This window comes from Gallinula chloropus, assembly GCF_964237585.1.
Source record: "Gallinula chloropus genome assembly, chromosome: 23".
NCBI classification, from domain to species: Eukaryota; Metazoa; Chordata; class Aves; order Gruiformes; family Rallidae; genus Gallinula; species Gallinula chloropus.
This window is the reverse complement of record NC_140108.1, coordinates 2,074,430-2,101,455: the sequence shown is the minus strand read 5'-3', so window position 1 is coordinate 2,101,455 and position 27,026 is coordinate 2,074,430. Positions and strand designations below refer to the sequence as shown.

Here is a 27,026-nt window from a genome sequence, read left to right as displayed (position 1 = left end):
CTGGAGATGTTGAGTAAGTTATTTTACTTGGAGTTGTAGATTTTCTAGGTTAGCTAGAGCAGCTACTTTGTTTTTCACTTCTAAGAGGTCCATAGATCACAGATGAAGACAAGCTCATTTTTAGGGAGTTTAGATGCACTATCACAGGACCTGCTCTTCCACAGAAAAAGCTTTAAAGACACAGACACCGTTGACTTCTGGTTTACAAGTAACTTAGTCCAGTATAAGATATGATTAGAGAACAACTCACCTCCACAGTGCAACCTCGACGGAGAGGGAAACAAAGTAGTTTGAGTCTGTTCCCCCTCCAAAGCAGCCTAGTAAAAGGAATCCTACATACACAACACCCAGCAGGCCTAGAAAACACTACAAGTATTAAATATCTGAGGGAATTGAAACAGACTGGAAAGCACTGAAGCCATCCCAGTTTGAATGCAGTGAGTGGATTTTGAGCCATGTAATTGTGAGCAACCTGGCCATGCCCAGAGAGGACTGATGAAGACTAGCAACCTAACACACATCAGCAGGACTTAGTTCCATCCACCAAAATCTAAAGGCTTCTTTAAAAGACCCACAAACACAACCCTGAATTGATTTAATTTCTCAATTCTTTGATTCTTAAATTTATTTGTTGTAACCAAAACCTCCAGTGCTTCAGTAAAGTACAGGTTAACTGATCATACTTCTAATATTTTTGGAATTTTAACCTGTTCAGCATGTGATCACACTGCAAGATTCCACAGAACTCAACTGTATCCTGGAAACTGTATTACAAAGCCCTGCAGACCTTGTCAGATTCATTGTATGGCCCTACTCCAGACAGGGCAGACCCATTACAGGATTTTGCTTGAAAGTTCAGTTTCATAACACTGTAAGGCAGCTGATCTGCATTTAGGATTAATTCCCCCTCCCAAAAAAAAGCAGTACCATAGATGCAAGTGTTGCAATGAACAGCTAACTGAAGTCTCCACTGGGATGCTGTGTAGATATGTAACCCTCCCCAGTGCAAAGGGAAATGTGGAATTTTCCTCACACAGTACCAAAAGCCACCTACAGATGACAGAAGGCTGAAGAAACCCATGGTCCCTATGGCAGGGTCCCACTCACTAAGCACAAGTTGCAAGGGATGCTGTCCCAGACACACCACACCACCAAGGACCACAACACCCCTTGTGCAAGGCTAATTTTCCCATCTTAATAGCAAGCACATGAAATGTGGTGACACTATGGGAGCTCTTCAGTTTTAAAAGCTGCCTGTAATGCAGAATAATTGCAATATATTCTAGCAGCTGTATGAAATACTTGCCTGTGAAGAAATAAGCAACATGCTGTGGGTCTCTGTACACAATCAGTGCCTCCTCCTAAACCAAGAGGTGAGGATCTGCATGATCTTGCCTTGTCTCCATTCTTGCTGTACAAGCAAACTGAAGTAGAAACCACAAAGCTTCAAGCTCGTTAAGATTCCTTTTCTTTTTAAGCTACTGAAGTCTGTTTTCAGGTTAAAAATGTGCACGTTCTCCTAGCCAAAGGAAACCAAGATGTCAAATCTGTCTACACATCCTGCGCTCGCTTCCTGTCAGGGCTCAGCAGCACCACGACTTCCTCTTTCAGGCAAGACTGAAACTGCTGCCATTTCATCACAGGTACCGGTACACTCAGCCTGCTGCAAGCTGGTGACCAAGAACCATTTCAGGATGCTCTTCAGCACACACCATCAGCTCACAAGCCTAAGCTTCAGCAGCCCCTCACCACTTCCAGGTCCTATCTGCGAGCCTGCTAACCGCTGCAAGAAAACAGAATCATTTCTGAAGACTAAGACCATTAATTTTCCTCTCCAAACAATGTAATTGTACAGTAAACAGGTTATTCATCTAACTCCTGGGGGCTCAAAGCACTTGGGAAGCCACAATGAAAGAACAGCATTCGCAGGACTTAACTCCTGCTGATCTGTTCGCCACTTTGACCCTTCCACTCTTTCTTTTCATATCTTATAAATAAAACCCACCTAAATAAAGTATTTGTTTGCATTTGACAATTTGCTCCTACATTAATCACAGCCACTTCAAGGCACCCTTGCCCTACCATTTCAAGGTACTCACCCTCTCCCACCTCCTCTACTACAAACTAACACTTAAGCTTTTCAAACTAAGTCTCCCAAATCAGAGGCACCAAAGAGATAACCAGCTCCTACAATCCAAGCAATCACGTTTTCCCTACCAGCATTATATGGAGAAGGTACTAATTCCAACCCTGGTGCAGCAAACCCTTCATCACAAAGCTCACTGCATGTACCACACATCAGTGCTTTACAAAGATCACAAGCCAGCAATGAAGAGCTCAGCTCTCAACTGCAGAGGTAAAAGACTCTGGAGGTCCTGTACACTGATATTGTTGCAAAGCTATGATGCAAAACACCAACAGAAGCCACTCTGATTCAGAGCTGAACTCCAGAAAGACTAACTGGCACAGAAGGCAAGGCTGGTTTCAAGAGCAGTATTATCACAGCCAGTGTTCTCCTCTGCAGGTGTACAGCAGCCGTTTACAGAAGTTACCTACAACTTCCAGCCCTAAACCCACCTTTCAGTCTGCTAGGAACCATCTTCCTTGTGGAGATCTCACCCCAGAGCTAAACACACCTACCACCTCTATGCTAGCAATGTGGTAAATGAAAGCTAAAAGAAAACATTATACTCTAAACCTCCTGGTGCCCAGTATCACCTGCCTGTCTGCCCTGCAGGCACCAGATTGAAATGCATCTCTGCTCCCAAAGGTTCTGAACTGAGCTTAAGGCCTGAGTACCTAACTTTTTAAACTGAGCTTAAAGAGGCTGAAAAGCTACAAACCAGCACAGGAATTGCACTCCCTTAGAACAAGGCAAACCCTGCAAAAAGCAGAAGGAACAGAATGAAGGAACAATCTTTTATCACATCAGTTCAGGATCTTAAAAAAGATTGGTTTAGGCACTGCTTGGGTATTTTTAACTCCTACTAAAAAGCCAGACAATCCTTTAAATACATCCCAGAATTTGCACTCCACAAGGGAGAAGTATGTCCAAAAAACAGGGTTACTGTTTTATATAGAAAGTGTCTCACTAGGAGACACAACCAAAAAAGCTCAGTTGTGTTAAATCAGTGTGAAGCCAAAGACAAGAACTCAGGTAAAGATACAGACCTGAGCTGGGGGGTCTCAGCCTGAAGCTGAACAGACTGGCAGGGTCCATCCTGCACACCTTCCCACACCCACAGGCTCAACCTGGTCTTGGACAACAGGATGGAAAACATTTAGGCAGGTGTCTGAAGACACATGGGACCCAGCACCACAACAGATCTAGTTGAGGTCTCAAGCTGATGCTGTTCTCAAAACCCATGAAGTTTGCTATCATTATGGGAACCCTGTTTGAGATGGGATGCTCCCAAGACCCCAGACACACACTCTGATTCTGCCACCCAACAGAACATGTCCATACATCTCTGCTAGTTTGAAGCACTTGTTCCTGTGCAAGTTATAACACATGACCAGGGAAGAAGAGATCTCTTCTCAAAATGCAACTAAGGTCAACTGCTATTTGCTACACTTCATGCAACTTTCTTTTAGCTAATTATACAGGAATTGACAGCTACTTTGCACATCTTCATAAAGGCTCCTTGCAACCAATGGGTGAAGCAGAGACATACTCAATATAGGAAGTGAAAATAGCTGGGTGGGGGAAATTTAAAGGCCTGAACCTAAGCTACCAGTGCTGTAAAATGTGTCTTTAACAAAAAAAAAAGTGACTAAGTCCTGTCATCCCATTTTAGGCCTCAACTCAAATCAAGAAAGCTGCCCGTGCAGCCTGGTCAGATAGAAGATGACTCAGCGGGCTCTTTGCTGCCACACCAGTTAGACTGCAGGTGCCTACCTGCCTCAGCATCTGCACTGCCCATCTATCCCAGTTCACTGGTCAAAACAACCACTTTATCATCAACTCAACAGAAAAAAAGCAAGTGTCAACTTCTATTACCACTCTGGTTAAGGTTACATTGTCAAAACCAGGCATCAGCACTGGGAAAGCCTGCCCCAGATTAAACACTGGGAAGTAGGTGGGCTTAGATTATCCTTTCCTGTCAAAGGCATTTTAATCTTCCCTTCTGACTCTTCACTTTCATATTCTACAGGAAGCTGGTTTACTCTGCTGCGTAGCAAAACCCTGTTCAGCATTTCAATACCAATTTCTAAACCCTGCTATCAGCTTAGTTTCACAGTGTTAATATTTTAGAAACACCAGCTGTGCTCCTGTTCATACACACAACCAAAGCATGGCAAGCACCAACCTCACCATTGCCCTCCCCATGCCCACAGCCAGCTACAGTCACAAAACAGACACTGCCAAGAGTTCCTCTATTTTGAGGCCCATTTTTGCATAACGGGAAGCACTCTGCATGCACATCATTGCAACAGATCACCCCTCATTCCTGTTCCACTCAGGGAATGGGAGAGCTGTAGATCCTCCACCTGCACAGCCTGAAAGGGTACACCTTGAGGATGCAATGTGTTTGAGGAGGGGGGGGGATAGCTCAGGTTGAGCAGCCACCCCCTGTCTCAGGACTAGAGATAAAACTTTGTTTAAAAAAAACCCCAAACATCAATAAAAACATTACAAAAGCAACTTTTCTTAGCCACTGAGCTACCCTGGTGTTTCTGTTAAAGCTAATGAAGCAGCTGGAAAGCTCAGGAACACCGGGGTAAAGCAGGAGAGGTCACACTCACCTGGCCAAAGGAAGCAGAGCAGCTGGACCACCCTCCCTCACACAGCACAAGACAAACCACCCACAGTGCCATGACCCCTGGCAGAAAGACCAAGAGCCTGTCAGGCAACTGGCAGCTTCTCAGCAGTGGGTAAATGCCAAAGACACTCAAGAAGCAGCAACAGCCCCACTGCAGGACACAGAAAAGGATTCTTCCAAGAGACACTAAGCATCTAGCTGAGCAACACTTTACAAGCACTAAAAGAAGCCACTGAGCTCGAGCTAACTGGGGAAACACACCAAGGTGAACCACAACCAGATCCAAGCCCAGCAGCCAGCCCTCCCACAAGCCCTTTTACCAGCTGTTTACCAGCCACAGCTGGCCCAGCACAGCTACACCAGTTGATGAAATGGCAGATGCTTGGCTTTCCTCACATCCAAACCTGCAGGAACATTTCTGATTATATATATATATATATTTTTTTTTTAACCCCCAAAAAGAGAACATTCATCATCACCCAAAAACACAGCACAGCATCTTTCAGCTTGAAAAGAGCTGAGCAATTCAAAAGAGCCTGTTACAAACCAAGACAATCCTGGCAGCCTTAGCTATTGCTGTGAGTCTGGCACAACAAGTGACAGCAATCCCCTCCCGTTGTACAGGCTGCCTCTGGGGCTCAGCTACTCCCACACCCCAGATACAGGTTTGCTCTAACACTGTATTAGCTTGGTGAAACCTTCACCCTGACAGTTTGGTCTACACTTAGAAAACACATGCTGATACCTGGCTGTCTGGCAGAGAAGTCAATGCAGATAGAAAAGCTCAAAGGAAGCTCCTGAATAAAAAAGATTTGGTTTTTCAAGAGACAAGAGGACAGTGCACAGAACAACTCTTGCTAGGAATTACCCCAGCACATTCAAAAGGGACATGGTGAACCAGCATCACAGGAACTTAATATAAAACAATGTTCTTTAAAAAGCTTTTGCAAAACTCTGTTTCCTCTTTATAAAAAGTGTCTTTTGTTTAGAAGTCAACACATCAAGAAAATGAAAACTCCTCTACTTGTGAGGAAACGGGCCAGAAAGTGTTTTGAAGCTTTAAATCTCTTTAAGACAGAAGTCACTCTCAAACTCCAAGGGAAGATACAAAGATCAATTACATGACAGCAACACTGAAACCCTGCTTCTCACAGTCACTATTTTTAGTTTGGTGCACACACAGGACAGGATAAACAAACACAGTTCTTCCACCCAACACCAACCCACCACCACCAGAAGCTAGGAATGCTTCCATGCCATGGCTGTCACCTCAGGCATTCACCTGTGCACCACCACACGATGCAGCAGGGGCTGCAAGAGGCAGCTCATCCCCACATACAGATGACCATACCTACTCAGGGAAGGCCAGCTTTGTGCCAGCCTTTAACCCAGGAGAAACCCTGGTGAAAAGGTTTTACCTGCCACTTCCAGAGGCAATCCTTCCTGACAGATACCCTTTGCTAGCGTGGTGCAAGCTATTTTAAACAGGGCTTGAAAGCAGCCACCTACTTAAGTGATGACAGGCTGAAGCATAAAGATAAATTTCTTTTAAAATTTCAGCATCAAAGCTTATCTAGCCAACACATTGGTTTATTTGTCATATATATTCAATACTAAAAATAGAGGGTGTTCACCTGCATTTAGCATAATGGGGTGAGAGCAGCCAAGGCAGATGTCTACAACATGCTAAGTGGTTAGAGAGCTTCTTGCTACCTGAGTACCAGCAACCAATTTCACTTCCATTTAATCTGACAGCACCTCCATCTTCTGCAGAAGAAGAGATGGTGTTCTTCCTTTCCTCAGAAACGGAGCCTCCAGAGCAAGGATAACTACTTCCTCCTCCAATTCCTCCTCACAGGCTATTACTTTAGAAGCTAGGATCCTGAAATTCCTATGATCCAGACAAATGACAGCGTGAAAGCTCAGCTGACCACAAAAAGCAGGCAGAGGAAAGCAAAGGCTAAACCACACAAGCCCATGGATGACTTTTAAAAGCTGTGAGGACTCATATCAGCATAAAACTGATTACACACACACACACCTCGACTGCAGTGATGCACAGGCATTTATTGTACAAGTTCTCATGAAGCAGAAGAAGCAGGGCTGGAACCCAGCTACATCAACACACTGTGTTAACTTTGAAGCTTGCAGGGTAACAGAGAGCTGCTGAAGAGATTTTAATTAAGATGTCCGTCTGTCTGTGGAGATTTATTTTAGCACCACAGCTGCATTTTAACCAGAACGAGCTTTTACATGGGGATTAGCAGTCAGCTCCAGACTGCACTTCACATCAGCTCTTCACATGCTTTACAGGAAAGTAAGAAAAGCACAGCTGCACACTCATCAGGGAAACCCCTAGGACTTTCAGATGGGCTCTGCCTCTGTTTACTATTGTTCTTTTAGAAGAAGATCTGCGCTTCCATTTCAGACCCTCCAGGACTTTAAGAGCATTTCTATTAAACATCATAAGCTTCCCAGAAGCGGCCAGTTTCAGGTAAACAAACAACCCCAAAGCAGCACATAAAATGAACTGAGAGTATCAGTTGCAGGCCATGAAGAAGCAAGTTCAAAGCATGTAAATCTAATGATTAAAATGTCTGGGCAGAACACGTTACCGACCTGCAAACATGTTTTATCTTGCATCACAGTAGTTTTTATTTCTTGCCAAGACTTAAAAAATCCTTTTCCTCATTGTTACTGAAGCATACAAGTGAACAGTTTAGACACAGAATCGTTTCTACAGCTAGCAACATAGATTTCAAGTCTTGCATGCTTTTGTAAGGCCTGTTTCAAGCACACATTTGCCTATTTTGCCTTCCCCATAATCCTATGCTGACAAGAAGGAACAATTTACAAAGCAGAACAGATTTTCCATGTATAGCTAGCTGAATACAAAGGCTTTCTATCTAAAGTTGCTTTTGCATAAGACCCTTTTGCTAAGTGGGGAAAAAAAGGAAGCTTTAAGTGCTTTCCTGAGTTATTCCAATAAGCCATAGGAGGAGTTTGATCCAGGTTTTAAATACCCTTTAAAAAAAAAAAAGGCCATTTGGGGCACTGCAATTTAATGCTTTGAATAAAACAGCTAGCACCTCCTTTCCTAGGGGGGGGGGAAGCAGTACAGAGGAACACAAGACAAAGACAACCACAGATGGCCAGACCAAACTACTTCTGACTACACAGTTGTCATCTAACATGGCCTCCTCCTTAAGGCCTCGTCTTCTCCGTGCTGCTGTCAAGAGAGGGTAGAGCAAAGCTGCCCTGGCACGGCAGGCCTGCAGTACCCACACAGAGAGGACAAGAGGAATCCTGACCATTTTGCAACTGCTCATTAAGCCCAGGTTGCAAAATGCCGGTTGCTATGCTCACAGCTACCTGCCTGTTGCCACCAGCCACACGTTCTACCCACTGAGAGGTAACAAACCCACACTGCTCGGGATCCACATCACTTCAAAGGATTAGGGCACGGCGAGGTGACACGGTGCTGTAGTGTATAAGTCTTGATAAGGATTTCCAAAGAGAAAGAGGACTGTGTGCCAGCACGACCCTTTAAACTAGCCCAGCCTCCCACCCCAGGCAAAACCTGCACCACCGCTGGGGCTGCACAACCGCAGCGACGGGTCTTCCCACAGTCCGAAGCCGCGGCCAGTGACCCCGCACCCAGGGGAGGGAAAGCCAGGAAGTGCCTCTAGGCGCAGGAACGGGCTCTTCGCAGTGCCCCCGGCTCCGCGCCCTGCGCCCGGCGCCGGAGAGAGCCCGACCCGCAGCCCCGAGAGCGCAAACCGAGCCTCGGCGCCTCTCCCTCCAGCCCCCCCCGGGCGCTGCCGAGAGGCAGGAAGCCGCAGCCGGGGCGGGAGCAGCCGCGGGGAGCGAGGCCCGGGGCCCCCGCGATGGCCGATGCGCCCAGCCCAGCAGCGGGAGCGCTTCCTGCCGCCGCTCCCGGACGACGGGGGTCCGGCCCCTGCCCGCCGCGCCAGGAAACGGGGGAGGGGAGAAGAAGGGGAGAAGGCCCGGCACCGCCGCCCCCCCCCCAGCCAAGACCCGGCCCCACAAAGGCCCAGCCCCGCCACGACCGGTACCGGGGGAGGGGATCAGCGCCAGACCCCGCGCACCGGGAGAGAACCCCCCAGCCCAGCCCAGCCCAGCCCCGCCAGCGGCTGCCGGGGAGGCCCCGCACACGCACCGCGGGCCCGGGAGGGCGGCTCCCGCACGACGCGCGCACCGGGGGACGGTACCGGGCCGGGCGGCAGGGAAAAGGGGAGCGCAGCGGGAGGAGGAGGAGGTGGTGGAGGGGCTGGGGCAGGGTGGGTGGGGGGGGTCGCAGCGGTAACCGTGCCCGCCCCGGCGCCGCCGCCGCTCACCTCAGAGTCTCCGCCGGGCGTTGGCAGCTCGCTGCGGGGTCTCCTCAGCTCAGGCACAGGGGCACGGCGCCGTGACGTCACCACGCAGGCGACGCCGGGTGGGACGGGAGGGCGGTGTGGGAGGGTGACCGGCAGGAGGCGCTGCTCGGCTGCCACGACACGACACGCCCCCCCCCCCCCCCCCCGCGGGAGCGCGCCGCGCCGGGCGGGAGCGCGCACCATTGGCGGCAAGGCGGTGCCAGGCGGGAGGGCCGCAGCCGCACAGCAGCCTCACAACGTCCTCACAGCACCATAGGATCGCACAGAAAAGCCCAACTGCCCCCCCACACACCTCTGTCACTCACTAACCGTGTCACAAAGTCCCTCATCCCACCTTTCCTTGCCCTCCCCGAGGGATGGTGACCCCCTCCCCACCTCCCTGTGCACCCCATTCCGACGCCCACCTGCTCTCTCAGGGGAGAAATGTCTCCTCATTCCTCACCTGAACCTCCCCTGGCACAACTCACTGCCATTCCCTCTCGTCCTGTCGCTGGGGATCTGTGAGAAGAGGCTGAGCCCAGCTCACCACAACCTCCTTCCAGGGAGCTGGAGAGAGTGATGAGGTCTCTGCCCTGAGCCTCCTCCTCTCCAGGCTGAACACCCCCAGCTCCCTCAGCCGCTCCTCATGACATTGATTCTCCAGCCCCTCACCCTTCTCTGGACACACTCCAGCACCTCAAGGTCTCTTCTGGGGTGAGGGGCCCAGAACTGAGCGCAGCTCCCAAGGTGCAGCCTCACCAGCACTGAGCACAGGGGCACAACCCCTGCCCTGCTCCCGCTGGTCCCACCATTCCTGACACAGGCCAGGAGGCCATTGGCCTTGTTGGCCCCCCGGGCACACTGCTGGCTCGTGTCCAGCCGCCTGTCAGCCAACACCCCCTGGGCCTTCTCTGCCTGACAGCTCTCCAGCCGCTCTGCCCCAGGCCTGCAGTGCTGCACGGGGTTATTATATCCCAGCACTCAGCCATGTTGAACTTCACATCCCATTGGCCTCTGCCCATCACTCCAGCCTGTCCAGGTCCCTCTGCAGAGCCTTCCCACCCCCCAGCAGATCGACAGTTTCCCCCAACTCAGTGTCATCTGCAAACTCCCTGAGGGTCCACTCAATTCCCTCATCCAAATCATCAATAAAGATATTACAGAAGCTTCAGCCCATGCCCTGGGAGCCTCAACCACCACCGCGCCTGCACACCACTGCTGCAGGAGCCCCACATCCCATGCACACACCCAAGGGCTGCAATACCCCACACCAGCACCCTGTGAGCTGTGGGACCCCTCACTCACACCCCATGCACATACCCAAGGGCTGCAGGAGCGTACAGAGGGCACAGAGTCTCTCCTACAGGGTGCATGTGCATCCCAGCATCTCTGTTTCTGAATTTCCTCAATTTTTTCTTCCCTTTCCATCCCCCCCAACCCCACCTGGAGCTGAACCTGAAACAAAATGGGCCCAAAAGCCACAATGGTTCTTGCTGGGAGACATCCCCATGATGCCGGGGGTTGGGAGGGGGTATAACCCTGAAACTACCTGTTGGCAAAAAGAGCCCAAGAAGAAAGTTCTCCAGGCACCACCAACCAGAAAAGCAGGAGCCAAAATCAGGCCTGAAACAGAAAACCTGGCTAGAGTGAATTGATCTTTCCAAAGCCAGGAAGACCTGCTGCTCTAGTAGTGCAGCTCCAGAAGGTGACAGGGAAGCAGCAGAAAGCCTGCAGTTAAAAATCCCTACCCTGGGCAGCTGAAAACCATCTGAAAAGGCTGGGGAAAAAAATCCTCTACATCCTTTTTTATTTTGCCTGACCCTGGTTCGGTGCCTCCTGGAATTTTAGCACATCCAAGAGATGTTTTCACATCATTGAGCCACTAACAAATCCATCTCTCAGGACCAGAAGAAGACAAGGCTGCTCACAGCAGCCCGATGAGTCGGCAAACGTTGGCTCTGGGGAGCACCATGGAGATGCTCCCCAGATCAGGCATTGAGAGCATCTTCCCACTGGCCCTTTCAAAGGAGCCCTGGTTTATTTGCACGTTCAAAGATGGAGCAAAACTCACTCAGCCCAATATTAATGATGTCAGAAGCCCATCTCTGTCTCCTGCAAGTATCTTCCATCCCTGGGGATTCTGGAGCGAGCCATTGCCTTCAGACCAGGTTCACCATTCCTGCCCTGAGCGCCCACAAAAAGGAGAGTAATATTTTCAAACTGAATTCTCAAGACAAAACTGTGAATGAAAATGAAGCCTTGCAGGAGACAGCTGATTTGTAACCTTTTTATCCAGGAAACACATGTTAGCTTTTATTTGCCTGCAGCTGTGACTGAAAAAGCTGAAGTAAAATACAAAAATAGGGCTTTTTTTAATATGTAAAGTTCCCTTTTATATAGAGAATACACACACACAGAGGTGCTTCCCTTTTCAAACCTCCAGATTCTCCTCCCTCCCAGCAGCCAGGTTCTCCCTGATCCCATTTCCTTGCACCCATCAAGTTCTCTTCTCACCATTTGGCAACAGCAACCAGAGTGAGACAAGAGGCTCCCTTGCAAAAGTCACTGCCTCCTTTTGTTGGCACCCAAACTCCTCCTGGTGCCATCATTCTTACAGTCAAAATGGATTTTAAGAAGTTGGATAGAAGCCTGGACATCCCATCCTTCAGATATTGGTAAACATTAATCAGCTCCCCCCTTAGTCTTCTTTTCCCCAGGCTGAGAATGGTCAGGGGTGTTTGCTGGAGATGTAGGAAAGCACACATAGAATCCCACCAAAGGCCAGGGACATCACCTGGATCTCCTCACACATGTCACTGTAGAGCTTTTAATGATGGGAAACAGTGATACAACTGGGGCAGGAATCCCCTCTTCCCCGAGGAGCATCCATCAACCCATGTGAAGATCTCTGCTGTTGCTGTAATTAGCACCATGGCAAAGCCCATGTGGTAATTAACTTTCTCCCTTCCAAGTTATGATTTAATAACACACAGTAAAAGAAGACCAGGGGCCATGAAACAAGCAGGGGAAAAAAAGCCATCAAATTAGACACTTGTGACTCGATAAGGAATTAATTATACCCTGGCCTAATAATAATGTGTCACTTTTAATCTGCCCTTGTGCTCCAAGTGAGGGAGGGTGAGCTGAGAAACACTGCTTGAAATGTCCTTCATCAACTCCAAGGACTGGTTTCTGCCAACCAGAGGCTCAGCCACACTGGGATTTGGCAGAGTGGGGCAGAGAACATCTAGAACACAAACCTTCTCCCTCCCCAAACCAGCCCTGGGTTGTCCCAAACCTCCCATCCTGGCAGGGAATGGGTTTTCCCAAGGGGGAACTAGTGCTGCAACAGCCCCAAGCATCTCTTGGGGCAAGTCCTGTGGTGTGCCAGGGTTATGGGGACCAGGAGAGAGTACAGGGAATAAGCTACAGTGATGGCAAGCCCCAGACATGGTGATGGTCTCCAAGGGCTTAAATGTGGGTGGAGGTGGTCCTTGGTGGAGCCAAGAGTCTATGGTTGGGCTTCCACCAGGAAGAACCACTTCCACCCTTGGCAGACCCTGCCCCCAGGTGACAATTTCCCTTCCACAAACAGCCCCCAACCTTCACACATGGTCAGGAGAGGAGGAGGCCAAGGTGAGTGTGCACATGCAACACCCTGAGCAGCACGTAAGGGCACTGCCTCCTCATCACAGGGAGGTGAACAACTCATGGGAGGACCCAACCAGATCTGACATTTACATGCTGGCATCCAACCTGGATGTCTCCTTCTCCATCAGTACATTCCCACCTTGGCAAGCTCCTGGAGGAGCCCTGTCCAGCAGGAAGGAATCTCAGCAGCTCACTCTTTGCCTCTCTCCAGTTCTTGCTGGAAAAAAGAGAAGCTGGACACGTCCTACCAGCCCCAGGGGGTCTCCCTGGTAAAGCAGTGCTGACAGGACACCAGGCCTGTCCCAGAGGTGCATTTGAGACCCAGACTGATTTAGGTTCCCACTGCTCTGGCACAGAAGCATTCAGTGTCCCTGCATGTTCCTGGCAGCTCAACCACTCAAAGCCCAGGGGGACATATTACACAACACCCATCTTTTGAAGAGCACTGGAAGCCTGCATGGTACTTCTGAGGATGAAGACTCAGGGGTTTGGACCAGTCAGGACAGAGACCCACAGACTCAGGTCACAATAGACCCTTCTGTACAAGGTCTCCACCGCTCTTCTCAGGCCACAGAGCTTCCTACAGCCAGGCAAAATCCAGCCCTGAAATCATTACCTGCCACAGGCAATCCCAGTGAGGTAACACCAGAGCCAGACAGATAGGACATCATATTTTATAGTATTAGCACATCTGCCCCAAGCATTTGCCTTTTTGCCCCAGGCCCTCCTGGAACTGACTCCACATGGTGTTATCTGCCACAGCTTGGCATGGACTCAAGGAGATCAATGACTCAGGTACTAGAAAATCCAGTAGGGCTGAATGCAGGATCAAAGCACAGAGCAAGTACTGGTGGCATCAGTTCTGTTTCTTGGTCTCCTTCCTTGCTCTGCCTTTGGCAGCACACAGGCACCACGGGGCCTCACGCAGGAGCTCTGCTCAGGGGGTCCCCTAGGGTCACTCGTGTCACTTGGTGAGGCCCTGGAAGTTGGGCTCTGAGCACGGGGGCAGTGCAGCCTGCTGGCTCAGCAGCTTGTCCAGGATGTTTATTTGAGCATCTCGTTTCTCAATGTCCTCAAAAGGAGTCCAGGACATGTCGTGCTGGAGCTTGTAGGCACCCAGGAACTCGTGAGGACTGGTCCCCCATTCCTGGAAGAGAAAAAAAAGGTTCAGGTGGCTGCTCAGTTTCCCTTAGAGTTGGGCTGTCCTGTCCCTAAGCCTGCCCATGCTGGACAGCCCTACCACCTCTGGAGCTGTCCCAGCTATGGGACTATCCTTTTTCCTAACCTAAAAACAGGCTCAACTTTCCCAAGTCTAAGACCAAGTGCTGCTGACAGCAGGAGGCTTGGGGATACAAGATGTGAAGCCAGACAGCTCCTCTATGTGAAGCCAGACAGCTCCTCTATGAGCTCCAAGCTTTGCTCTGAACCCTTCACCCTGCAACCTAAGCAAAGAGGTGGCCTGGAAGGGGGACACCTCCAAGACCACCCCCACCAAGCTGCAGACAAACTCACTCCCTGGATGGAGGCTCCTGAGAAGACCACACTGCAGACAGACCACAGACAGACACTTCAGGCAGGGAAGGCCCAGGGCAGGTTTGCAGTCCTTCACCTCAGGGACCGAGAGGCAGAATTCAGGTCCATGACCCAAAGCCTTGCCCCACACCCACCCAGAGCTAAGAGAACTTGTCAGCAGGGTCACTCAAGACCAAAGACAAAAGCCTCCACCCAGGTGGTGCTTTCTTCTGAGGTCCAGAAGTCCTCAAGCACTACAAACAAGGGGTTTTTTTTCCATTCCCAGCTTCCTCAGTGGCTGTCACCACCCACCTTGGGAGACAGGATGGAGAAGTATCGCTGGCCACTCTCCCTCCTGTACATATAGTAAATGTTTCCTGGCTTCTTTACCAGGTTGCAGGCCACGTGGTGCAGATCAGCATCTCTGTTAGCTTCATCCAAGACCTGAAATGAAATTTGAAAACGTCCCCACTTGAACTAAAAGGACAGGACACCTCTCTGCCAGCCCCAGGTCCATTGCTTGGCACACCACTCACCAGGCCATGCCTGGCTTCACGTGGCACATCTTTACTTGCCCCCAGGAAGCAGATGATTTCCAAAGAGATAAAGCTTTCTCCAAGCTTCCCCTGCCAGCTCGACCTCAGAGCTCCTGCACCTCCCCACAGAGGCAGAGATACCACCCAAGCATCAAGGACCTCTTCACCACAGCTTCTGTGCCTGACCCCACCATGTGCTGGACTCATTCCTCATCTCCACACACAGCTGTGGGACAGTGGGGGGGTTCCCTGCTGTGGTGCCCCCGGGGAAGGGATGGCAAACAAAGGGGAATTCATCTCCACAGCTCCACCAGCTGACTGCTCCACAACTCCAGCTCCACCAGTTAACCATTATATGACATAGTGGCCTTGATGGCAGCAGGCCAGCTGCAGTGACTGGCAGATCCTTTCCCACTCAGGCTCCAAGATTTCCACACACCCCCCCCCCCAAAAAGGGTGAAGGCTGGCTTCAAGAGGACAGTGGAGCCCTGCTGCTGGGGCCACCTGCTCCAAGAGATGAGCTGGGACAGACTGCAAAGCCAAACCCATCACCAGCTAACAGCTCATCTCCTCCCAGGAGCTCAGATCCAGCCAGAGCCACAGCATCATCCCACTGCACTGAGTCCTCCCGGGAGCGCAGCCCACACACTCTGGTGCCAGGAGTTGCCTGTCCTAAAAACCAGTCATCTCTCTGTCCTTCCTGCCACCCAAGCTGCTTTTCCCTGCCTGTTTTCACTCCTCTGCTTTAACACAAGTCCACCCTGACGTGCAGAGGACTCAGGGAAAGCCAAACCCATCCCCAGCTGACACCACACAATAACCCCTCGTTCTCTGCCCACTGAATCTTCTCTCCCTGGCTCCTGGCCACGATCCACACCCAGGCCCCAGCTCTTCCTCAACATCTGCATCTGGAGGAGTGTGGGCAGCAGGGCACAGGAGGGGATCCTCCTCCTCTGCTCTGCCCTGGTCAGGCCACACCTGGAGTATTGTGTCCAGTTCTGGGCTCCCTGGGATAAAAAAGACAGGGATCTCCTGGAGAGAGTCCAGAGGGGCTATGGGGATGATGAAGGGCCTGGAGCATCTCCCCTGTGAGGAAAGGCTGAGGGAGCTGGGGCTGTTCAGCCTGGAGAGAAGAAGACTAAGGGGGGACCTGATTAATGTTTATCAATATGTGAAGGATGGGATGCAGGGGGAAATGGGCAGCCCCTTTTCAGTGTCTGTGGGGACAGGACAAGGGGCAATGGCTGCAAGTTGGAGCACAGGGAGTTCCCCACCAACATGGGGAAGAACTTTTCCCCAGTGAGGATGAGGGAGCCCTGGGACAGGCTGCCCAGGGGGTGTGGAGTCTCCATCTCTGGAGAGATTCCAGCCCCATCTGAGCAATATGAGCTGGGGAGCTGCTTTGGCAGGGGGTTGGACCCCATGAGCTCTCCAGGTCCCTTCCAACCCCTACAATTCTATGATCTCACAGCTCAGCCAGACCTTCATTCCCTTCCCCTCCCAAGCACAAGGCGGGGAGCCTTCTGCCCAGCTCCTGGGGCTGCCCTCACCTTCCTTGCCTGCTCCTCACCTTCCTTGCCTGCTCCTGCAGGTACCGGATCTGCTCTGCAATGACAGTCAGCCTGTTGCAGGCGTTGGCTCGGGTGAAGGCGTCAGCCTGGGAGGAAGAGCGAGGGTTGGTCAGCAACGGGGTACAGCCCCTTGCCCCCTGCCCCTGCGGCCACTTGCGGGCTGCACCGGGTGCGGGAGCTGCCGAGTGCGGGAGCTGCCGGGTGCGGGAGCTGCTGCGTGCGGGAGCTGCCGGGCGCGGGAGCTACCGGGTGCGGGAGCTGCTGCGTGTGGGAGCTGCCGGGTGTGGGAGCTGCCGGGTGCGGGAGCTGCCGGGTGTGGGAGCTGCCGAGTGCGGGAGCTGCTGGGTGTGGGAGCTGCTGGGTGTGGGAGCTGCCGGGCGCGGGAGCTGCCGGGTGTGGGAGCTGCCGAGTGCGGGAGCTGCTGGGTGTGGGAGCTGCTGGGTGTGGGAGCTGCTGGGTGCGGGAGCTGCTGGGTGTGGGAGCTGCCGGGTGCAGGAGCTGCTGGGTGCGGGAGCTGCCGGGTGTGGGAGCTGCCGAGTGCGGGAGCTGCTGGGTGTGGGAGCTGCCGGGTGCGGGAGCTGCTGGGTGCGGGAGCTGCCGCGTGCGGGAGCTGCCGGGTGCGGGAGCTGCTGGGTGCGGGAGCTGCCGCGTGCGGGAGCTGCTGGGTGCGGGAGCTGCTGGGTGCGGGAGCTGCCGGGTGCAGGAGCTGCTGGGTGCAGCTGGCGGCAGCTGTGGCACCCCCAGGCTGTGGGGTGACAGGGACAGGGCACCAGGAGGCAGCGGGAAGGAGCAGCAGGACATACTGGGAGGCACTGGAATGGACCTGGCTTCACTGTAAGGGAGAATAGGAGCTACTGGGAGGCACTGGGACTGGGAGAGCGGGCTGCAGGAGGCACCTGGGCACAGCGCAGGGGACTGGAGGCAGCGGGACAAGCTAGGAGGAGGCTGGGCATACTGGGATGCTCTGGGAGGTGATTGGGCATCCTGGGATGTACTGAGAGGCAGCTGAGCATACAGGGATGCTCTGGGAGGTGGCTGGGCATACTGGGACGTGCTGGGAGGTGGCTGGGCATACTGGGATGCTCTAGGAGGTGGCTGGGCATACTGGGACGCGCTGGGAGGCGGCTGGGCATACTGGGACTTGCTGGGAGGCGACTGGGCATACTGGGACGTGCTGGGAGGTGGTTGGGCATACTGGGATACTCTGGGAGGAGGCTGGGAATACTGGGATGCTCTGAGAGGTGGTTGGGCATACTGGGATGTGCTGGGAGGCAGCTGGGCATACTGGGATGCTCTGGGAGGTGGCTGGGCATACTGGGACATGCTGGGAGGTGGTTGGGCATACTGGGATGCTCTGGGAGGAGGCTGGGAATACTGGGATGCTCTGAGAGGTGGTTGGGCATACTGGGATGTGCTGGGAGGCAGTTGAGCATACTGGGACGTGCTGGGAGGCGACTGGGCATACTGGGACGTGCTGGGAGGAGGCTGGGCATACTGGGACGTGCTGGAGGGAGGCTGGGCATACTGGGACGCGCTGGGAGGCGGCTGAGGTGCACCGGGAGGTACCGGGGGCACAGGGAGGAAGAGGGGAGGGTGCCGGGGCACACTGGGAGAGGGCACACTGGGATGCGTGGGGAGACAAGGGGGCAGCAGAGCGCAGGCGGCCGCGCTGGGAGGCCCCGGCGCCCTGCAGACGGCCGGGGGGGCGGGGAGGCTGGGGCGGCACACCGGGCACCCGCGCGGCCCCGGCCCTCACCTGCTGCACCTGCCGGGCCAGCGCCACCAGGTCGCCGGGATCCCCGAGGCGGGCGGCGCGGCCCGAGCGTCCCTCCACCAGCGCCAGGCCCTCCGCGCCAGCGCCGGGCCCCGCGCCGCCCTCCGCCGCCATCACCGCCCCTTCCGCGCCCGCCTCTTCCGCCCGCTGTGGCGCGGGGGTTCCGCACAGAGGCGGGGCGATGGGCGTCCCGCTGCCCGGTTCGGGGGCGGGGTGTGCGGGGCGGTGCGGGGCGGGCGCGGCCCCGAGGCTCGGCCATGGCGCTGCCCGCGCTGCTCCCGGTGCTGGCGCTGCTGCTGCTCCCGGTGCTGGCGACGGCTCCGGAGCCCGCTCCGATATCCTCACCGCTACCGTCTGACCCGCCGCTGTCCGCCCAGTCCCCGGACGCGCTGTTCGCCGCCGGTGCCGAGGCGTACGCTCGGGGGGACTGGCCCGCCGTGGTGCTCCAGATGGAGCGGGCGCTGCGGGCCCGGGCGGCCGTGCGCTCCCGCTTGGTGCGGTGCCGCTTGCGCTGCGCCAACGCGACGGAGGGAACCGAACCCGCGGCCGAACCGGTGCTCCGCGACCTGCTCTTCTTCCGGGGGCTGCTGCGCCGTGCCGCCTGCCTGCGGGGCTGCGGGCCCGCCGCGCCCTCCCGCTACCGGCTGGGCGAGGAGCTGGACCGCGAGTTCGTCAAGCGCAGCCCCTACAACTACCTCCAGGTCGCCTATTTCAAGGTGCGGTACCGGCGGCGGCGGGACCGGGTGATGGGGAAGGTGCCCGCGAGTGGCGGGACCGGCAGCGGCCTTGGGAAGGGGGTTTGGGGTGGGGGGGGGAGCGGGTGTCTCGGTGCGGAGGGAAGATCCGGGATCGGCGGGATGGTGGAGCCGGGAGAGGGGCTGAGAGGGGATGGGACCGGCACTGCTGGGACTGAGCGGTCCGGAGCCGGGGTGGGGGGGGATGTCCTGGCACAGGGCCGTTTGTCCACCCCGGTAGGGTGAGGGGTGTCTCACGGAGACCCTGGCCCCGGCTTGGCCTTTCTCCGCTCCCCCCCTTCCTTTCCCCCTTCCCTCCCCGCCCCGCGCAGTGCCACGTCGGAGCTGCCCGGAGCCACCCCCTGTCCCCGCCTCCAGCAAGGGGCTGCGGGACCCCCGGCCACCCGGGATGCCGGGGGATGAGGGTCCCCTCTCCACCCCGCGGGGGTCCCCACAGTCTCACCCTCCCCCATAATCCCTCCTAGATGAACCGGCCGGCGCAGGCGGCCGCAGCAGCACACACCTTCTTCGTAGCCAACCCTGGGCACCAGGAGATGAGGCAGAACCTGGAGTACTACCAAGCCATGGCCGGCGTCCGGCAGGACGACTTCACCGACCTGGAGGCCAAGCCACACCTGGTGAGACACCCCCCAACCCCCTCCCATTGCCCCAGCTTGGGCACCCCCTCCCAAAACACCCATCCACTGCTGGGCCTGGGGGTCACTCTACAGCTGTTGGCTCAGCGAGCTCTTGAGATTCCCCCTTGGGCGTCATCCCCATCCCGTGGGGACCTGGCGCTGGTGGGGAGCGGGGTGCTGAGCCCCCATCGTCACTCCTCACCCCTCCACAGAGCGAGTTCCGGCTGGGGGTCCGGTTTTACACGGAGGAGCAGCCCCCTGCTGCCATCCTGCACCTGGAGAAGGCGCTGGAGGAGTATTTCGTGGCGGACGACGAGTGCCGTGCGCTCTGCGAGGGGCCCTACGACTACGAGGGCTACAACTACCTGGAGTACAACGCAGACCTTTTCCAGGCCATCACAGGTGGGAGCTGCAGGCACTGCGTCCTGTCTCAAGAGCTGGGGACAATCTGGGGGTCCCCAAAGACCAGGGAGAGGGGATCCCCAAAGAGGACAAACTCCATTCTAGGTTTTGCTAGGAGGAGTCTGGCCAGTAAGTGGCTGGAGCATTTTGCCTGTGCCCTGCACCAGGGGTGATGCCCAGGACCACCCCCCCTACCCCAGATTCCAGAGAGATGTGGGGGAACAGGAGAGAGACTAGCAGAGGGTCACCAGGTCACAAGGGTGGGAGGCTGGTGATGGTTGTTCCCTCTCCAGAGAGCAGCACATAGTGGAAGACCACCTTTGGTGTGGGTTTTCACCCCCAAAAAAGCTCTCAACAGCCCTGCAGCGAGCTGGAGGTCAGAGTGGAGACCCCTCAAGGTCTTGTCCACCAGCCTTTGGGTGACCAGAAGCAGTGACATGGGGTTTTTTTTCTCTCCACCAGATCACTACATGCAGGTGCTGAGCTGCAAGCAGGGCTGTGTCACAGAGCTGGCCTTGCAGCCTGGCCGGGAGAAGCCTCTGGAGGATTTCCTGCCATCCCACTTCAACTACCTGCAGTTTGCCTACTACAACAGTAAGCAGCTTGTCACCCTGTCCTGAGGGCCACTGGTGCTGGACATCCTGCTCTGCGTGGGTCCTTCTGCACAGGCACAAAGTGTAGACTAACAGAAGAGTTTGGGTTGGGAAGGGACCTTCAAAAGCCCCATCCAACCTGGCCTTGAACCCTGCCAGGGATCCAGGGGCAGCCCCAGCTTCTCTGGGCAACTTGTGCCAGGGCCTCACCACTCTCATTAATGGAGAATTTCTTCCCAATAATTCATCTAAATCTCCCATCCTTCAGCTGAAGGCCATTCCCCTTTGTCCTCTCTCTCCCTGGCCTTGTCATCAGTCCTTCTCCAGCTTTCCTGGAGTCCCACAAGGGACTGGAAGGGGTGAGATTTCCCCAGAGCCTTCTCTTCTCCAGGCTGAACCACCCCAACTCTCCCAGCCTGCCTCCAGACCAGAGGGGCTCCAGCCCTTGCATCATCTTCATGATCTCCTCTGGACTCACTCCACCAGCTCCATGTCCTCCTTGTGTTGTGAACCTCAGAGCTGGACACAGCACTGCAGGTGGGACCTCGTGAGCATGGAGTAGAGGTGGGGGGAGTCCTCTTCCTCAACCTGCTGGGGGTGCAGCCCAGGACAGGGTTGGCTTTGTGGGCTGTGAGCACATACTGCCAGTTCATGTCCAGGTTTTCATTCACCAGTTCATCTCCCAAGTCCTCCTCCACAGGGCTGCTCTGTGCCTGGCTGCTCCCCAGTCTTTACCTTCCACCTGCCCTTGTTGAGCTTCCCAAAGCTCACACAGGCATGCTTCTCCAGCCTGAAACATTCCTTAGGAGATGCTGGGCTGCAGAGCTCTCCATGACACTTCAGATACTCAGTTCCTGGACAGCTTCTCTTTCCAAGTGAAATGACTGCCTAGAAAAACACGTTTTTCTCTCCTTCCACCCCTTGCTCCAAACCCCAGAGGCACCTTCCCTCCCTCTCCAGATCAGCTGTTACAATCCAACCTCCCTTTTCACTTTGGGTTGTTCACCCCCTTAGAAGCTTCTAAACTGTTTCTGTGCAAATTTCTCCAAAAGGAGGAAAAAATAGTATGTGAAGTCTAAGAGGATGGAAAGGCTGCAGTCCTGTAGATGACAGTAAGTGGCTGCAAATTGCAGGTTAGGCTGGAGATGGGTGTGTCTTGCTGCCTGGAAATAGGCTTCAAGATGTTTTCCAAGAGAAAGCTACTCAAGCAGTGTCTTGATTTCTGGTGAGGTGACTTCTGGAGGCAGGAGAGCACCTTGGGCACGTAATTTTACCTTTGCTCCAGGGTATCTGCCCAATTTAGATGACCCTTTGGAGACCAACAAGGGCCTGGGTGTGATGATGGATGAGAAACTCCCCATGAGCCAGGAGTGGCTCTGGCAGCTGGGAAGGGCGATGGGATCCTGGGCTCCATCAGCAGAGGGGTGGCAGCAGGGACAGGGAGGGGATTGTCCCTCTCTGCTCTGCCCTGGGGAGGCCCCAGCTGGAGTCCTGTGGCCAGAGCTAGGGCTCCAGGACAAGGAAGATGTGGGACTGGTGGAGAGGGGTCAGAGGAGCCACAAAGATGATCATAGGGCTGGAGCAGCTCCCCTACGGAGAGAGGCTGAGGGAGCTGGGCTGGTTCAGCCTGGAGAAGAGAAGGCTGTGGGGGGACCTCATTGCAGCCTCCCAGTCCCTGAAGGGAGCAGAGGAACAGGAGGGGAATCAGCTTGTTAAAGGGCAGAGACTGGCAGGACAAGGGGGATGGGGTGAAGCTGGAGAAGGGAAGGGTTAGATTGGATATTAGGGGGAAGTTCTTTGCAGAGAGAGTGGTGAGGGGCTGGAACAGGCTGCCCAGAGAGGGGGTGGGTGCCCCATCCCTGGGGGTGTTCAAGGCCAGGTTGGATGGGGCCCTGGGCAGCCTTGTGTAGCTCCAGGCCTGGAGGTTGGTGTCCCTGCCTGTGGCAGGGGGGTTGGAGCTCTGTGATCCTTGGGGTCCCTTCCAACCCAGACCAGTCTGGGATTCTATGATTCATCTCTGGTTTGTCCTCCAGGTCGGTGTTTGCTCTGGGTCGTGCTGTAACAGTCCCTCTTCTCTTTGCAGATGGGAATTATGAGAAAGCCATTGAATGTGCCAAAACCTATCTGCTCTTCTTCCCCAACGATGAAGTGATGAACCAGAATCTGGCCTATTACACCGCTGTCCTAGGGGAAAACCTGGCAGGACCCATCCAGCCCCGAGAGGTGAGCAACTGGCTGGGACGAGCCATTCAAGGGACATCTTTCCCCTTCTTTGGGGACCTTAGCAGAGGTTTTGGGGTCTGCTCTGGGTGCATCTGCCCTGTCCAGTCACCCTTCAGTGGCAAGGCAGAGAGGAATGGATGGATGTAGGAGCCAACAAGCTGGAAAAGAGCTGAGAGGCTAAAAAACATCAGTGGCAAAGTGTCTTTGGGCAAGTGAAGGCTTGATGGCTTGCACAAATAGACCAGCTCTTGTGGGAGAGGTCCACAAGAGTTGGATGGACAGACTTTTTAGGAGGATCTGAGCCCACCTCTGCTACAGGCTTCCACAACTGAAGTGAAATTGCTTAAAAAGGAGAGGATTTGGCTTCAGAATAGCTGGATCCAGATGCCAGGGTGCTGCCTGGGAGATGATAGGTAGGGATGGAGGTCTCCACCCCATGTCAGCAGGAGCAGGGAAGGGAATCTGCTTCTAAAGAGCTTCCTGCAGGAGGGAGGGATGTGCCTGTGCTTCTCCCTCCTCCATCCTCTTCCCAGGGCTCACCCACACAGGACAGGGAAGCTCATGCAGGATGTGGAAAGCCACTTGCTTGCTGGCTGCCACGGGCTGGGAAACCAGGGCTGCAGGTCCAGCACAAGGACCTTGGGAATGATGTCAACCCAGCACCCTCCTGGGGTCTTTCCAGAGCCTGCATGCCATGCCCTCAACCAGTCCCTCTGCCCCTCACCACAGGAGATCCAGGCATACCAGCAGCGAAGCCTGATGGAGAAGGAGCTGCTCTTCTTCAGCTATGACGTCTTTGGCATCCCCTTTGTGGACCCGGTGAGTGCTGCTCAAGGAGGTGGGATGCAGTAGCCAGGTGGGAAGAGGGTGAGGGGGTCTTCATGCCAGCCACACCCTGGTCAAGCTTCTGATGCTGTTGTTGTTCTGGCTGCAGGACACATGGACACCTAAAGAGGTGATACCAAAAAGGCTGCGAGAGAAACAGAAGTGAGTATTCATCCAAGCTGATGGCCAAGCCTACTCAAGAGGGGTGCTGATGGGAGGTACCCCTCTTCCTCCACTGGGTTTGGGCCAAAGGCCAGGGAGCTGCTGACAGGAGGGTGGGTTTTTTTGTGCTGGGGCAGTAAAAAGGCTGCTGGAGGGCAGAACTCTGCTTCCCATCGGTCCTCGGGGTGATGGGGACGGGTAGGTCATCCTAAGCCACTCAGGCTGAGGGGATGCATTGAGATGATTCTCTCCAGCCTTGGGCTTTGTCACCAGCCCTTGGAGACAAGTCCTTGCCCTGGTGCCCCTTGTTCTGCTCACGGGGACAGCTGAGCTGATGACTGCTGCATACCCAGGGTGGAGCGAGAGACAGCGGCGCGCATCTCGGAGGAGATCGGCAACCTCATGAAGGAGATTGAGACGCTGGTGGAGGAGAAGGCCAAGGAGTCTGCTGATATGAGCAAGTTCATCCGAGAAGGTGCAGGCAGCTGGGAGGGGAGGTGGGATGAGGACCTTCATGTCCCTGCTTGCCAGCCCCCCAGTCCCTCCGCACAGGTGGTGGCAGAAGCAGGTGGCAGGGCCACAACGGTCCTCAGCACTGTGCCTCAGGGTTGGTGGCACCCATCCCCACCTCCTCCTGACCCTCTTTGTGCCACAGGTGGCCCCTTGGTGTACAAAGGAGCCAGTGTCACCATGAACTCCAAGGCCCTCAACGGCTCTCAGCGGGTGGTGGTGGATGGAGTCCTCTCTGCCGAGGAGTGCCGGGAGCTGCAGAGACTCACCAACGTGAGCCTGGGGATGGAAGGGGGTGGGCAGGAGAGGCTGAAGGCTCCCATCCTGTCTTTTAGAGGGTCAGACCAGTAATACCAGTTGAGTTTTGCAGGCAGCTGCCTCAGCTGGGGATGGTTATCGTGGGAAGACATCTCCTCACACCCCCAGTGAGACCTTCTACGGAGTAACTGTCCTCAAGGCCCTCAAGGTGAGTATGGCTGCAAAGCACAGGGAGAAACAAGCCCTGGAGACAAGGGGGCTTGAAGGCAGGCAGCCCCCCCACATGGGGCTGAGCCTGTGCCCTGTTTGTCCCCCCTAGCTGGGCCAGGAGGGGAAGGTGCCCCTGCAGAGTGCCTACCTCTACTACAACGTGACGGAGAAGGTTCGGCACATGATGGAGTCCTACTTCCGCCTGGAGGTGCCGCTGCACTTCTCCTACTCCCACCTGGTGTGCCGCATGGCCATCGACGGTGAGCCTGGCCCAGTAGCTGGGGTGGTCTAGTCCTGGACCTTTCATTGGAGATGCCCTTGCTACTCCTTTTCCCAGAAGAAAGATGTGGGGAGCTTATCCCTAAGCCCAGTTTGGGAGGATGAGCAGCTCTATTGGTTGCCTCCAACAGGGCTGTGTCTGGAGGTTTATGGAGGTGCCATGGGACTATGGCTTGTGCCACCCAAATGGAATGGCCTCTCATGGTCCACGCTTGGGTGACTTTATCACCTCCAAGCACATGACACTTGGGGACAGACCTAGGTCCTGCAGAGACAAAGGGGTCCTGACATGCCATGTCTTGTTCCACCCTAGAGAAGCAAGAAGGACGGAGTGACAACAGTCACGAGGTGCACGTGGACAACTGCATCCTCAATGCAGAAGCCCTGGTGTGTGTGAAGGAACCTCCAGCCTACACCTTCCGGGATTACAGGTAGTGGTGGTGGCTGTCAGCCAGAGCTTCCCCACTTGAGGGCACCATGTCCTGGTGTCACCTGGGTTGGGAGGAGCAGGGTGTGAGGACAACCCAACCTGGGCTCTCCTGCCTTTGCCTCTTGCCATGGTGTTAGGAGAGCATTAGACTCCCCTGCTTGCTGGAGCTGTGATGATGATTGTCACCTCTGCTCATCCCCTGTTTCTTTTAGTGCCATCCTCTACCTCAATGGGGACTTTGAAGGAGGAGCTTTCTACTTCACTGAGCTGGATGCCAAGACTGAGACTGTAAGTAGCTCAGCCCCCCGAGGATCCGTGTGCCTCAGCACCCCCAGCTCCTACATGCTGGCACTGTCCCCTGTGCCACCAGGAGGGGTGAAGCCGGGTCGGAGGGGCCCAACCCATTCCCTCACCCACCCAGCATACCCTGACTGGGGCCTCCCCTCCATGGCAGGCAGCGGTTCAGCCGCAGTGTGGCCGTGCTGTGGGCTTCTCCTCTGGCTCAGAGAACCCCCATGGGGTGAAGGCTGTGACCAAGGGCCAGCGCTGCGCCATCGCCCTCTGGTTCACCCTGGACCCTCGGCACAGCGAGCGGGTAAGCTCCTTCTCAGGCTGTGGGTGAGATTTTGGGGGGGCTGGGGAGGGAGGAATGGCCACACTTATCCCTGTGGGTCTGCCCCCAGGAGCGTGTGCAGGCCGATGACCTGGTCAAGATGCTTTTTGGTGCTGAAGAAGGAGATTTGCTGCAGGAGATGGAGCCAGAGCAGGAACCACCAGCTGCCCTCACGGTGGGGAAGGACGAGCTGTGACATCCCTTGGGGCTCAGGATGTCCCTGCTGACACCAGCATTGTGGCATCGGGCTTCTCAGCCATGGGGCTGCCAGATGGGACCCCACTCTGTCCCCAGCCGACGTGGGATGGAGAACTGGGGCTGCCCTGCACCACTGAGAGGCAGCATCCACCACCCTTCCTGCAGCGCTGCCCTGGGGCTGGCATGGAGACTCTGGGCAGGGGTGAAGGGCTGGGAGACACAGGGGTGACAAGGGAGGGATGTTTGTTTTGGGGGGAGGGGGGGTGAGGGCCCTGGTGCCAGGGTAGCATCCATGTGCCTTTCTGCTCCGTTGAGCCTGCGGGTGTTGAAGTGCCTTCTGCAGCATTGGGGCAATAAAAGGGGTTTTCTAAGCTGTTGCTTGCTGCATGGGGCCCCCAGCTGTCCCTCCTCAGTGGGGACACATCCTTCCCTCCTCACAAACCTTCAGCTGAGGCAGTACAACCCCACAGAGGTGTTTTGTGGGGACGGGTCACTTTTTTGGGGGGGAGCAAGCGGGTCCTGTGGGCACCAGGGGCTTGTTCCTAGGGGGCTATACCATCCCCAGCCAAACCCCAGAGCATCCCCTGGCCCCTGCTCCTGCAGCGTGGGCAGGGACCTGCAATTTTGGGGAGGGAGGGAGCTGTCCTTGAACAAGAAGGACATTGAGTCCCATGGCATCCCCCAACAGGGCAGCGGATTGTTCCAGCCCGTGTCCTGCCCTGGCCATTTCCATAACCATCCAGGGAATGTGAGTAAATAAACCCTGCC

The 27,026-nt window shown here is 55.1% G+C and overlaps 3 protein-coding genes across 3 annotated transcripts in view; 1 reads left to right on the top strand and 2 right to left on the bottom strand.

Annotated features, from left to right (window-relative positions):
- The window catches only part of CDC42 (cell division cycle 42), a 29,694-nt gene extending 20,527 nt beyond the window's left edge, over window positions 1-9,167 (bottom strand). The window contains exon 1 of the mRNA XM_084274655.1: window positions 9,122-9,167. The gene's annotated coding sequence lies outside the window, so the exon portion shown is untranslated. The remainder of the gene's footprint in view (window positions 1-9,121) is intronic.
- A 4,289-nt stretch (window positions 9,168-13,456) lies between these two features.
- On the bottom strand, window positions 13,457-18,297 carry LOC311200545 (uncharacterized protein C1orf50 homolog; the record flags this gene model as incomplete). Its single annotated transcript, XM_084274807.1, has 4 exons — window positions 13,457-13,937; window positions 14,615-14,746; window positions 16,409-16,495; window positions 18,166-18,297. 4 exons carry the CDS (start codon window positions 18,295-18,297, stop codon window positions 13,755-13,757), a joined length of 534 nt encoding a protein of 177 aa, XP_084130933.1. The 3' UTR covers window positions 13,457-13,754.
- Window positions 18,298-18,440: 143 nt separating this feature from the next.
- Window positions 18,441-26,488, top strand: P3H1 (prolyl 3-hydroxylase 1; the record flags this gene model as incomplete). Its single annotated transcript, XM_084274475.1, has 15 exons — window positions 18,441-18,899; window positions 19,403-19,555; window positions 19,768-19,957; window positions 20,420-20,551; window positions 22,634-22,773; window positions 23,503-23,592; window positions 23,708-23,760; window positions 24,114-24,235; window positions 24,416-24,543; window positions 24,641-24,736; window positions 24,848-24,998; window positions 25,331-25,448; window positions 25,660-25,735; window positions 25,902-26,042; window positions 26,131-26,488. 15 exons carry the CDS (start codon window positions 18,441-18,443, stop codon window positions 26,254-26,256), a joined length of 2,175 nt encoding a protein of 724 aa, XP_084130601.1. The 3' UTR covers window positions 26,257-26,488.
- Window positions 26,489-27,026: the final 538 nt, after the last annotated feature.